The sequence below is a fragment of the Haliotis asinina genome, chromosome 1 (genome assembly GCF_037392515.1).
Source record: "Haliotis asinina isolate JCU_RB_2024 chromosome 1, JCU_Hal_asi_v2, whole genome shotgun sequence".
NCBI lineage: Eukaryota > Metazoa > Mollusca > Gastropoda > Lepetellida > Haliotidae > Haliotis > Haliotis asinina.
The window spans coordinates 104,475,427-104,489,128 of NC_090280.1; the positions used below are offsets into that span (position 1 = coordinate 104,475,427).

The following is a 13,702-nucleotide window of genomic DNA, read 5'->3' on the forward strand; positions in this document are numbered from 1 at the left end:
AGGGGGAGAGAAGAGAGAGGGGAGTGCGCAATCCTGCTCTACCACCTGCACTACCCGTTTCTCTGTCAACATCTCTTACACAAACTCTTCAAAGGCCTGCCCTAAGTCCAGACCAGATAGAACATTTGTAGGTCGAGATTCAGGGAAGGCTCAGCGATTTGCGACCAAGGCCCACAAATGCAGCTGAACTCTCCCAGGCGTATCCCCGAGTCTGGGCGCAAGTTCCTATGACCTTCATCAACCGTCTCATCCACTCCATGTACAGTTCGATGCCACGCTGTTGTCAACGCTGACTTGTAATTGTCTGAAATTCGTCTTTAAACATTGATGATCAAACATGTCAAATTTGAAATCTTTCCGACAATTATTATGTTAGTTACATGTGTTTGAATTAAACTGATTACCAATATGAAAAAGAGAGTGTTATTGTGATCTACCACGGTTTTACACGTTGTCTTTTAGAAAGTGGCCAGAAGTAACAAATGTTATACGAGATCTACTTTACTGACGGATTATAATCACAAACATAGCACATCTCGGGAAGATCTCGGCTAACCTCTCACTTTGACGTCATATTTCCGTTATTGGAGGATTAACGGTACATTTGAAAATGTGGATTATGGAATGACTCGTGCCGGATTTCCTGTTGCAACAACGACGGCAGCCACGCGTTATGACAACTTGGTAGCGTTGCCCTGTGTACTGATAGTTGTGCGCATACCGTATTTCCTCTGGTACACGTCCACGTTCGACAGGCCCACATGGGTACGATGTGTGTTTGTTTCTTTCCTTGGTGTTTGACGCCGCAGTCATCATGCAATGGCCCAGCTATATGTCGGCGGTCTGTGAAAAATCGAATCTGGATCTGACAATCCGGTGATCCACAGCATGAGCATCGATCTACGCAAACTGGGTACAGTGACATGTGTCAGCCAAGTCAGAGAGCCTGACCACCCAATCCCGTAAGTCGACTATCATGAGAAACATGGGTTGCTAAAGACCAATTCTAACACGGGTAGAAGGTTAGAGGCCCATTTCTGGTGTCCCTTGTAGTGATATTGCTGGAATATTATTGAAAGTGGAGTAAAAACCGCTCACTTTATCGGTGACGAATAACTGACGAGTGAAATCCTCATGGACGTGGTCCTGCCCGTCATGTCGACGGCAGTATCGGGTATTGTCCTGCTCGTCATGTCGACGTAAGTATCGGGTATTGTTCTACCCGTGCCCTCGACATAGGGCTTCACACACACACACACACACACACACACACACACACACACACACACACACACACACACACACAGACACAGAGAGAGATGGAGAGATAGAGGGAGAGAGAGAGGGAGAGAGAGAGAGATAGAGAGAGATCTGCCAGTTCCTTTGTAAGGTTGGCCTAGAGTCCTTAGAGTCCTTGTATAGTGTAAAGCAACCTCAGCGCTGGACTGATCATGAATGTCATGCACTCTTTGAACATCCGTGCCTCAAGTAAATCAGTATATATGGTCTCCTCTTTACAAACATGCAATGAATACTCCCTGAGAAAGGGACGCTTGGACATTTGCAACTGGACGATTCAAATATGTGCGCTAAACGCTCACTTTGTGTGTCTATTGCGGCAAATACGGTACACCAAAGAGCAACAATGGGGGTTGCAGATCCCCAGGAACGCCAGGGGATGTGACCAGCGATCACTACAGTGTCGTCGAAGACGTCGGTTCACCTCGAGGTGAGTTATTGTTTTGATTTTCAAGATAAGGTAAGTTACTATTTCCACCTGTCTCGGGGCACGTCACTGACTGGACGTGAGCGGAAGTTTATAACATTCTTTACCCTGTTTAGGCCACAACCAGATAGTAATAGAAGAACAGGGATTTCCCCATATAGTGACGTGCTGAGGCCAGTTTGTGGACAGAGGCGGCAAACTGACTTCTTCACAATACACCGCCAAATGGACCATATATGATGTACAGTGTAACTGGGTGACTGAGTGAGTTTAGTTTTATGCCGGTTTCAGCAATATTCCAGTATTATCTCGGTGGGGATCTACAGATCACTGAGGTTTATCATATTGTGCGTATGTGAGGAATCGATGCCGCATGACAAGGGAACGACGTGACAAGCGAACGACGTGACGAGCGAACGCTTTAAACACTGGGTCCCTGTAGCTGGGTGTACAGTTTACCGAAATATCACAATACACAACACAGTGTCCTTTAAGACACAGCCCAAAAGTACTTACCATTAAATATCGCACAACTGAAGATCACATCTGAAGAGGTAATGCAACTACATACCACACGAACAGACATCACCTCAGAAGTGATTATATAATTATAGATTACACAAGTGAAGATCACTTCAGGGAAGAATATGTACCTATATATCACATAGGTTGATGCCGTCTTATTAGACATTATATAAGTATAGATCACATGGGATGAGACCACTTGGAGATTATTGAACTAACTATCACATATTTGGAGATCACTCATAGGAGATTATATAACAATATACCACAGGAATAGAGATCACACCAGAAGAGATTATATAACAATATATCACATAGAATGATATCACCTTATAGGATATTATATAATTATATATTACACAAGTAAGATCATTTCTGGGGAGATTATATAACTATATAACAGGAATAGAGATCTTAGAGGAAATTATATATTAATGTATCACAGAAACAGAGAACTATATATCACATAACCTGATATCACCTTGTAGGGGATTACATAAGTATATATCATATATTTGGAGGTCACATCAGAGGAGAGTATATAATTATATATCACTTAGGTTGAATTAACCTAATAGGAGATTATTGAACTATATATATAATGTGTGTGTGTGTGTGTGTGTGTGTGTGTGTGTGTGTGTGTGTGTGTGTGTGTGTGTGTGTGGAGGTCACTCAGAGGAGATTGTGTGACTACATATCACAGGAATAGAGATCACATCAGAAGAGATTACATGTATATAGCAATATGTTACACAGGGGGAGAGTTGACCGCATAGGAGATTATACAACTGCACGTGACAGGAATAGAGATCACGAGAGACCAGATTATATAACTGTATATCATCTAGGTGGAGATATAACCTTATAGGAGATCATATAATTGTATATCACAGGAATAGAAATCAAACCAGAAGTGATTATACAACTATGTATCCCACTTGTTTTTGACAACTGTGAGAACGACACTAACTGTGGTTGACCAATCAGAAGCGCGGAATGCACCATGCACCATTACAAAACAAACTAGTAAAAGCCTAAGCGTCATGGTTTACGGAACCGTTCGGCACGGCTTAATAACCACGACGACTGAGGCCATTCTAATATGTAAGTCAAGTGCTAGTACTCCAAGTTTTTGTGTTTTGTCCATATCTCCCGACTGCAGATTAATACCCCCCCCCCCCCCTTCTTCCCCCCCAAAAACTAGGCTCTGAGACGTCGCAACCACACGCCCGTTAAGATCAAAGTGTTAACGCACGTGGCTAGGCCCCTGCACCGGGACACAGATGTGAAGATAAGTAAATACCGGATACGTTTGTATGCAGCGTTGTATAGATTTTGTTTCCTGGTAAGCTGGTCACGTTGACGTCATTACCAAAGTATGATATTTTTACCCTCAATTTTGATACACTACAAACTTCAGTACTTCTAACTGATCTAACCCTAGAGTATTATAATGACATGATTTTATAGACATCCAGTTTGTGCTATTTTAGCATTCTATAGTCTGTTTGCAGTGAAAACGTACCGATGAATGTCACTTTATACAAAAAGGTAAATCGAAATGGTTTGTATTACAAGGGAGTAAGTGCCGTAGTTACAACAATGAAACCAACCCCACATGTTGTCGGTGTTTCATGCAGTGTGCATACCCCCTTGTCAAACTAACCAGTAATAGAGGTTTCAAACTATAATCGTTTGTTAAACAACTGTTTTCCTGAACTGAATAAACCTCTGAGATTTAAATGCTCATCTGGCAAGGTAGAATTACGGGGATTCGCATACTTAATTTCACCTTATTTGATTTCCGTATTTTTTTTTGAAAAGTGAAATTCATCGGTATGTTTTCACTGCAAACAGAATATACGAGATGATAGAAAATAGTATTGAGCCACACCCGGACAATGATACGAATGCAGCTGCTTTATTTTTCTACTTAGTATCTGTCAACCTCAAGCAAATCGGTTTGCTATGTTCTAGGCTCATGATCCCCTTTGTTGTTTTACTATTTATCTTGATATGCATCACAAACTTCAGGAGACAAAATGTGCTAGGAACATATTGTATGTTTCAGACACGTAGAAATCCGCTAGAATCAAGCTTAGATATAAAAATGTATTAAAATAGCAATCTGGAACTACAATCGCTTGTTAAAGTGACTCTCGCTCTTCGTGTTTACTGAAAGCTTGTTTTGGTGGCAATGTCCATGACCTTCCAGAAGACGTAATCAGAAGGACATAACTGATTCTAATGTTTTCACTATTCATACATGATACCAGCTAAATAATGAATGGTCACACAAGTGCAGGTCCCGCTAAACTGTGAACAGTGCCAGCTTGAATAATTGGACACAATGTTCTTGAAAGATCAAAATGTCAGTGTCCTTGAAAAATTAAACTGTATGAACCTAAACCAATTCAAATCTCTGGCTGCTGATAATGACGGGAATACCATTCTGAACATGTTTTGTATGATAGTGTCTGAGGACATACCATTATCGAAGATACCAAATGACATATCGTTTTCATTTATTATACCCCGATGTGTGAACCACATTACCCACATATGTGAAACTTTGGATATGGCTTTGCTAATGGTCCCTTCAAAATAAAACGGAAACTTTACAAACATTGGACATCGAAAATGTAGTTAGGCTCACTACTTTTTCATATTCTCTCTTAGAATATGTAACCTGTTTGTGTGCCGTTAACCTTCTAGTATGTCTGACTTCTACTTTGTGTGACATTAGTCCGCTTGTCTAATGACAGTACACAACTCACAGTGAGCAACACCACATAAGTAAAACAGCTCATATTTTATCTTTCATTTTAATAAACTTTAACTACAGAGTACATTTTTAAGACAGAAGACTTTTCCCCAGCATCCGTACAATGGAATCACATTTGCATTTGTTTTACAAAATGTTTTGTGTGTAACATAAATTCCTGAAGTGTTCACATCTACAATCAGTAACATCGCTACCAATGTAGAGACATATATTTATTTATCCATTATTTCCGCGGCAGATTCCAGCGTTGGTAACTTCCAGTCCCTAACCTTAAAGGAATTATCTCGGAGGGTTTTCCGTGACAACACAAAACTATATTTGTTGCAGGTATTCTTCCCGAAACTTTATCAAAATGTAAAGCTGTGACCGTAAATATGACCCTTGCTTCGTGACGTCACAGTTCTCGCACCATCTTCAAACTAGAAACGGCCAAGAAAACATCAACAACATACTTGAAGGTGATACGAGCGAGGCACTATGATTTCCTTAATTACGGGCACCCGCCATATTTATAGAACAGGATATCACCGGGTATAAAATGGAAAGTGACAGGGTGGATGGGTGAGTTGGTTTGAAGTTCGACTTGGGTACAAGCGAGATGAAACATATGTCTGTGATGAGCTCCTCGCTTCTGGTGAGTGATTCATTCATCATCGTGTTTACGTATTTGTGTATTTGAGTATGACAGAGTTTCACTGAAACATACACTGTAGACTAGAAACAATGTGAAGATCCGGGGTATAAATGATCTTCATCAACACATGCTTGTCGTTAGCAACGACTAACGGGACAAGGTGGTCAGACTCGCTCACGTGGTTCACATGTCATCGTATCCTAACTGCGTAAACTGATATTTATGATATTTTTGAAAAATTAATTAAAATTCATTTAAAATTTATATTCAAGAATGGACCAAAGTTTTGAAAAATGGAAGTAAACTTTATGGCTGTAAGCCAACATTACATAAGGCCAGATATTATTAATGTGATTGTTTGAGATGCAAAGTTCATGACAACGGGGGCACAGTGTTTGCAAAAGAAACACGTGATACCAATATTTTTCAACTTCTGATGTAATTTGTCTGATTAGAGGTGCACAAGCCTATTTGAGATACAAAACTTTGAGATTGGCACAATATTTTGCAAAAAAGAAGTAACTCCATGGCTATACTCTAACCACATACCAAAAAGCCACAGTCAGATGTGTCAGGTATTTGTGTGATTAGTGTTGGACAAGCATCAGATGGGATTTATCTCACAAGAGTTGTATAAGCATATTTGACCTGCACTGAGTGGAGTGGCAGTGTTTCCATATGGTTGCAATGACATCAATATACAACAATCAGACATGATTTAATTGATTAAACTGGTATGCTTGAATAACAAAGTTCCATGATTGTACCCTATTTGCACTGAGAAGTGTGTGTGTGTGTGTGTGTGTGTGTGTGTGTGTGTGTGTGTATTTGTGAACGCTAGAAGCTCTCAAATGATGTAATTCTCTGCTTTCTGAGAGTAAAATGACCCAATTTATGTAATATCCAATTTCGTATGAAATATTATTTTTCCTGCTACGTTTGACCAGTCTATTTCATGTAGTTTAGGTTTCAATGTTCAAACTAACATCTCTACTTAATATTCTGAACTAAACTTTAAAAATGTGTTTATTCATATGTGTATACATGCAAAACAACTGTTTTGTTCTGTTTACGTATTAATATTCAATAGTTATATTCTTTAATTTAGTTGACAGCCGGTCCCCCTAGAGTAAATAATGCGTTTTATTTGTGCAGCATTGCCAGGACAGTTAGACGTTCAGTGCTCATGACATGTTTTCACAAATGAATGTTTGTTTGTGCATTGTGTGTTTATTGTATTGTATGATATTCTCTATTTTGTTTGAATGTCTTTTGAATGAATGTCTTTGAATGAATGTCTTTATTTCCTCAAAATACATTCGCATACATTAAGCATTCATGATATCAGTCAGTTACATATATACATATGTTATTAACAAAGCACGGATATTTACAACAGATGGATATTTACATCAGTGGTAGTTTAGAGAGTATACATCACAGAGTCTTTCAAGGAATAGATATAGTTTGAATAGTGTAGTATGATGGTTTGCCATGCTGTTTCGTCAAGACCAGGGATCTGAAGTATAAACGCGTACAAGGGCATCTTCATCATCCAGCATTTCAATTAATACATACACATCTATATCCAGTATTCAACTAGTGTCTCAGAAATTGTTTTCATTTGCTCATGACAGATTCCCAGTATAAAACTTGGTGGGCATCGTGGTCATGTCAGCAATTTTTACAAAGCATACATTCCTTTGAGAATTTGGCTTTAGAGCTGACTAGTACAGTAATTACAGTTATTGTATTCATTATTTGTTGTGGCAATCATATTTAATCAGGTGAAAGCAGTTTGGGGCGGAGCATCCATCAGGCAGGCTGCCCGCGATCTTCGCCTCTTTAAATGACTTGTGGATTACAGGGCATACTGCATATGACACTCAAGACAGATACTCTCATTTATAAAAAAAATAAACTGTGGAGGTGGAGCCCTGTTGCTGTTTGATGGTGGTCGAGCCCTGATGCTGTTTGATGGAGGTGGAACCCTGTTGCTGTTTGATGCACTGTTTCCACTTAAGAGGCATACTACCTAGCAGTCCATGAAAATCTCAGAAAGTTCCCAGCATATCGTATACGTTTTTCACTTCATTGAAAGTCATCAGGCCTCTTGTGTTACAGACATCTTTCTCACAATGCAGTCCTTTGTGGTACCAATTTTGTATAAAGAAGGTTTTATCTTTGAGGTAATCGATTCTTGTATTTTAGGCCACCGGCCCTTGTACATGAGAGTTGCATACAGCGCCGTGATACATGTTGTAGGTATATACATTAGGACATCGCTAATTGTAGGTGCTCGTTACGACGAATAAATGCATACTTAACATAGAGAGCTAGGGTACGACTCATTATTAGTTGTTAATATACTAGTAAAGGCTGTCAATGATGGTTTCGATAGGTAATATTCTGGGATATAGTTGTAACGTAAATCTTCATAAAACGGACAATCAAGCCTGAAATGTACTTCATCTTCAACTGAGGAAATTCTTTCAGATTTTGGGATGGACAGTTTTCTACCTCTATTTACCATTAGGTCCAACAAGCCTGTCCTGTATTTGGCAAATATGTTTCTATTACAGTTAAAAGTTAGTTTAGATAAATGCAATTCAGGTTGTATTAGAGTTTTAAATGTTCTATATAATTCATAACGAGAGCTACTTTCTATAGTGAAATGCCAGTCCTGGTAAAACATATTTACCGCTCGATTATGAAATTCTTTAAAAAACATAAAGGCATCCCCAACACCCTGGCTTATCCATACCCATGAGAAAACAGAAGATTTCTTCTTTGTGACAGGCCCAACACCTAGAGATTTTTTGCAGGCCATAAGGTTTAGTCTCTCCAAGTAATCGTAGCGATGAAATCCCAACACTTCCGATCCAAATAATAAAATGGGTTGTACCTGGGCATCAAATAGTTTGAAAAATATATTTGGAGTTAATATTCCAAATTCCTGGGAAATAGATAAAATTGAAATCGTAGCTTTCTTTGCACGTCGAACCAAGTCATGGACACAACATTTTAAATTCATCGTATGTGGAAAGATTATTCCCAGATATTTATATTGATTGACAACAGCAACAGGTTTACCGTGGAAAAAACCATTTCTCCTTGGATGCTACAGCACCACCCCTTCTAAATATGACTATGTTATTTTGTCTAAATTAACAGATAGTTTCCAGTTTGCATAATAACTTTCAAGAATATTTAGTTGATTTTGCAAACCAGTACTAATTTCGGATAACAAGATAATATCGTCTGCAAATAGAAACGTAAACAGTTCTATCATGTCTGGGAACAACTGCACACAATGTTTGCCATTTCGCATAAGATTGTAATAAAATTCGCTAATGAAAATCGAGATCAAAATCGGGCTTACAATGTATCCTTACCGAAGTCCCCATGGACAGTCAAAATAATCTGCTACACCAGAGCCACATCGCACACAGGATTTTACATTTGAATACATTGCTTTTAACACGCTAAACATTTTCCCTCCTAACCCGGCATTACGTAAGCAATACCATAGTTTCTGTCTATCTACAGAATCGAAAGCTTTCTCAAAATCGACAAAAGCTACATACATTTTGTGTTTTCGACGGGATAAGCATTTCTGAATCATTGCATAGAAAGTGAAAATATGATCTGTTGTGGAATATTGCTTACGAAACCCAGCTTGAGTCTCCGGAATCTTGTCCCTCATGTTTGCCCATTTAGACAGTCGGCTATTTAATATAGACGTGAAGACTTTTCCGAGAATACTCATAAGAGATATTCCCCTATAATTATCGGGATTGTTAAAGTCACCTTTCTTATGAACTGGGACAATAATAGAAGACGACCAACTACGGGGAAATACTCCTTTTGCGAACAAACTGTTAAAGCATTTATTGAGAAATGGAAGAATTTCGGTAACAGAACATTTAAGCATTTCATAAACGATTCAGTCCAATGGGTTGAGATAACACATAACTGATATTACCTGGGTTTTCTTTCTCGATTCTTAGTTTGGCCATGCGTCAAACACCTTTCTGATAAGGATGTGTACAATATGTCGGATATCGATATTCTATTCAGATAAGGGGCATTGGATTGGGTTTTGGTAGTTGGTATTTCGGTAGCATTGTCTTAAGTTAGAGTGTTTCAAGGCTTGAATAAAAGAGTTGACATTAATCATTCTTAGAACTCCTTCACCATATTTTCTGATCGTTTAGTCCTCTCATATAGTTTCCCTTTTCCCATGCCATGAAACGTTTTTGAAGTAATTCTTTAATAAAATCGTCAGGGGGAGTAGGCAGGGCTAAAATTACAAACGTAGATAAAGCTAAGGATTTACTAATTGTAATTACGCTAATAAATGCTTATGGTATGGATGACTAGGTTGTGTGTTCAGGATCAGAATATTTCTGAACTGCCGCCGTACGCCTGGGGTATTGATGAGTGTGGCGTTAGGCAACAAATAACATTGGACCACTGGTGAAGTCGGAAAAAGAATCAAGTAAAAATTTGCTTTCTGTTGTGTGTGTTGTCCAACGTGTCAAACCTGTCATCCCCGATTGTGTTTCTTGGTCTGCTGTCACAATACTCTGGTTCATGGCTGTTTCACTGGGGAGAGACCCGGGTGGAACGCTGAGAGAACATCTTGTCCCAACTGGTTTCATGTAAGTTGTCAAGACATACAATTATGGTGAAAGCGCCGCTAAACACAACTCACTCTCAATACGTTGTTTCTGTGTTTCAGTGTTTGTTCGTGTTGGGGGCTTTGTTTCACAAGACTTCTGCTGTGTCCGTGCGAGATAGGTGCGTGGATCCCCCTGACCTGGCCGCCAGACTGTCTGTTAGTAACTCTCATCTCCCAGCCGGTCTGGAAACACCGTACCCTACACCCCGACCCAGCCTGTCCCTGGCCACTGACTGTCCGTCACACATCCCTACGGCAGGTCCCATTAGCGACCGGAGCAACTGTCCATGGTATTATGCACCACAAACAGACACCTCCAGATTTCCAAGCATGCTGCTCCGGGCGGAGTTAAAATGTGGATATTTCTGTAGACAGCCGAAACGAAACGGCCGTCTGGTTGAGATGACAACAGGGAGATGTGTGCCAATATTTGACACGGTGAGGGTGTTGAGGCACGAGGGGTGTGTGTCCGGTGTCAAACAGTACAACCTGACGGAGGAGCAGGTGCCTGTCGCCTACACGTGCGTATTCCCCATAGTTAGGGGGAGCGAGACTCTACCATACAATATCTACGGCTTCGCGGAGTAGATGACTTCTTCCTATTGTCAGCACAATGCAACGTTAGAGTATTTATATTGTTTGTTTTGTTTTTCCGAACATAATGCCTATTTTTATACTATGTTTTATGTTTTTACAGACGGAACATTTTGCAATAAAAAGGTTTTATAGAACTGTGAATACAGTATCCCTCTGTCTTACCACGGATAATCTACTACATCGTCTATTCTCCCTTGTCTTACAGAGGATTATTAAGCAGGATTCTAAAGCGTCCCGCAAGAAGTGCAAGTCTGGCATTAGGTACAAACACAAGCATTGCAAGTTCTCAGTTAAAACCATACACTGTATATCTTGTGCAGTGAGGTAGAATTGTGGGTGAAAGGTTAGCTCGTCAGTGTTTGCCCCAAAGAGTTGCACGCCTTAAGTCGTGGTCCTTATATCATGGTTTAAGTTCATGTTTCAGCTACAATATAAGTCAATATAAGCAATTCCCAGGTAGGAAAGATAAACAAACAAACAAAAAAACCGCCAACAAAACCCTTATGACTGACAAGTCTTCATTTACAACAAATCAACATTCATGCCAGTATCAAAGTCTTTGGAGGAGTCTGCATCAGAATGTTCAGACAGGGATATGTCAATTATTGGGGATGGAAAAGCTGTCGGCCATAAAGACGTGCAGGAAACAAAAGCTGCGGGTGCGAGTAGTTTTCAGTCGGATTTGGGCCTACGGATTTCGAACGCTGTGGCTCCACTTTTTGGCCTTCTGTAGTATGAGATATATGACGTCTTAATTAACCCCAACAGACATTAGTGTTTTCTCGTTCTCTTCCCATGGAGGTTAATTGTTATATCCACCTACGAGCCTCTGGTCTAATACACCCCTTTCACTGAGCGAGTGTTCAGGATTCATGATTGGTTGCAGTCAGATTTAGTTGTGCAATCAGCGACACTGTTTCAAAAGTGATCATTCGCAAGGTCTCGGTAGTTATAGTATGCTTCGGGAAAGCTAGAACCTCTTCTTGGTTGCGATGCGCAAACGCACGTTTCTTTTAGATAGAACTCAGTCATACAATGGCAGGTCATCGCCCTCGTTAACAACGGACAAGCTAGCCATTAAATGTCTTGTGTGTCACATCAATACAGGTCTCCGGCAGAGGAGGGGTATTTGTTGTTCCACATTTGTTTGTATTAGTCAAGTTGGATTTAAGTCAAATAGGACAGATTGTATGGATAACAACTTCTTTATTGCGTGATGGCGACGTTTCGGTGCAGATTCTTGTACCATTGTCAAGCATGAATGAGGCATGAAATCCAGAACTTGTATATATATATACTAATACAAACAATGGGATAACATAGTATACAAAGAAAGCACAATTGATAACCGGAGAAACATAATGCCATAATTGGGGAAACAGAAAGCTGGAGAAGCCAGTAGTAGACAAAGGATAGTGAATGGAAGCCAGACATGTACAAATAAAGGGGGGTTACAATGAAGGAGGATGAGATGTTTATACAACAGATTGGGCTTGGTAGAGGAGTGCATCATAAGCAGATGGAATGAAGTATCCTTGGTCACGGTTGATGGTGGGCTTGTGGCGTTTGATGTGAATGGCTCCGGTGAGTTTGCATGTAACACGTATTCTGATTGGACAGAAAAGGGGAAATAATTCGTGTTTTTTTACCGCTAGGAGATTTTACCCGAGCCGGAAAATAAATATAATCATTTGTATGTTACATTTACAACATTAATAATGGTAAATATTTCTTGGTAAATAGTTTACAACAGAACCGTAATTACAAGCATTTGGAGCTTGTAACAGTCTGGTGATCGAAAATAGGACAGTGATAACTGATATCGTTATTTGTTCAGGTAACCATCGTCGCACTTCTTAAAAGTATTAATATTGTTTTAGTATAAATAAATCTCATACCCATGGTGGCTGATTCGGGCCATCGCTTTATCGCCCTGTAAAATCGGGACAGAAATTGCAACAACTCGACACGACATTGCGATAACTAGACACGAAATGGCGATATCACGACACGAAATGGCGATAACTAGACACGATATGGCGATAAAACTGGGCGACATTGCATATGGCGAAACACGAAAAGGCGACATTGCGATAGAGAGACAAGATATAGCGATGCCGCGACATTGCGATATAGCGATACAGCGACATTGTGATATAGCGATATTGCTCCCTTTCCATTTGTGAAATGTGGAAAAGCGGATATGTTGATTCAGTTTTAGAATCTAATATGTGGAGTATGGAGTGAAAGTTCTAGTTAATAAAACATAATGTGTATGACTAATGTACGTGGGTTTCAAATATATCTGTACAGATATTTATAGATTAAGAAAGTCTGGGTCTTGTAGTTGTTATAGCATGATGCTAATCTGACATACAGACCCTGAAGTAAATATATCCAAGAAAGCCCACGCAAGTCTAGAAAATGTGGCAAGTCTAGATTTCCTTAGCTTCTGAAAATAAGAGAGTCTCAGGGATCCATTTCATTATATTCATTTTTTTTCACTATGAACGTTTTTTTCAGTAAAATATGTTCATTCCAGAGACTAGCTGTTAGTCTAGGATGACGCCCCTGGAAGACGATTTGGAAACAAACAGTTACAATCACGTGTGGCCATGGTAATGTGCACAAAAGGATTAATGAAGCTGATTTCCCGTTTTCAAAAAGTCTACGCCGGCCGTGTCAAGTTAATGTTTAGTACTAATGTCATCTTTTATATCAGTTCAGAATGCACAAAGTGCAATTATGAAA

The 13,702-nt window shown here is 39.7% G+C and overlaps 1 protein-coding gene across 1 annotated transcript; it reads left to right on the forward strand.

The window, feature by feature from the left end:
• The first annotated feature begins 5,634 nt into the window (after positions 1–5,634).
• On the forward strand, positions 5,635–10,942 carry LOC137277873 (uncharacterized). The gene is made up of 2 exons (XM_067809851.1): positions 5,635–5,670; positions 10,415–10,942. The coding sequence occupies exons 1-2, from the start codon at positions 5,635–5,637 to the stop codon at positions 10,940–10,942; spliced, it is 564 nt and encodes a 187-aa protein (XP_067665952.1).
• The last annotated feature ends 2,760 nt before the right edge of the window (positions 10,943–13,702 follow it).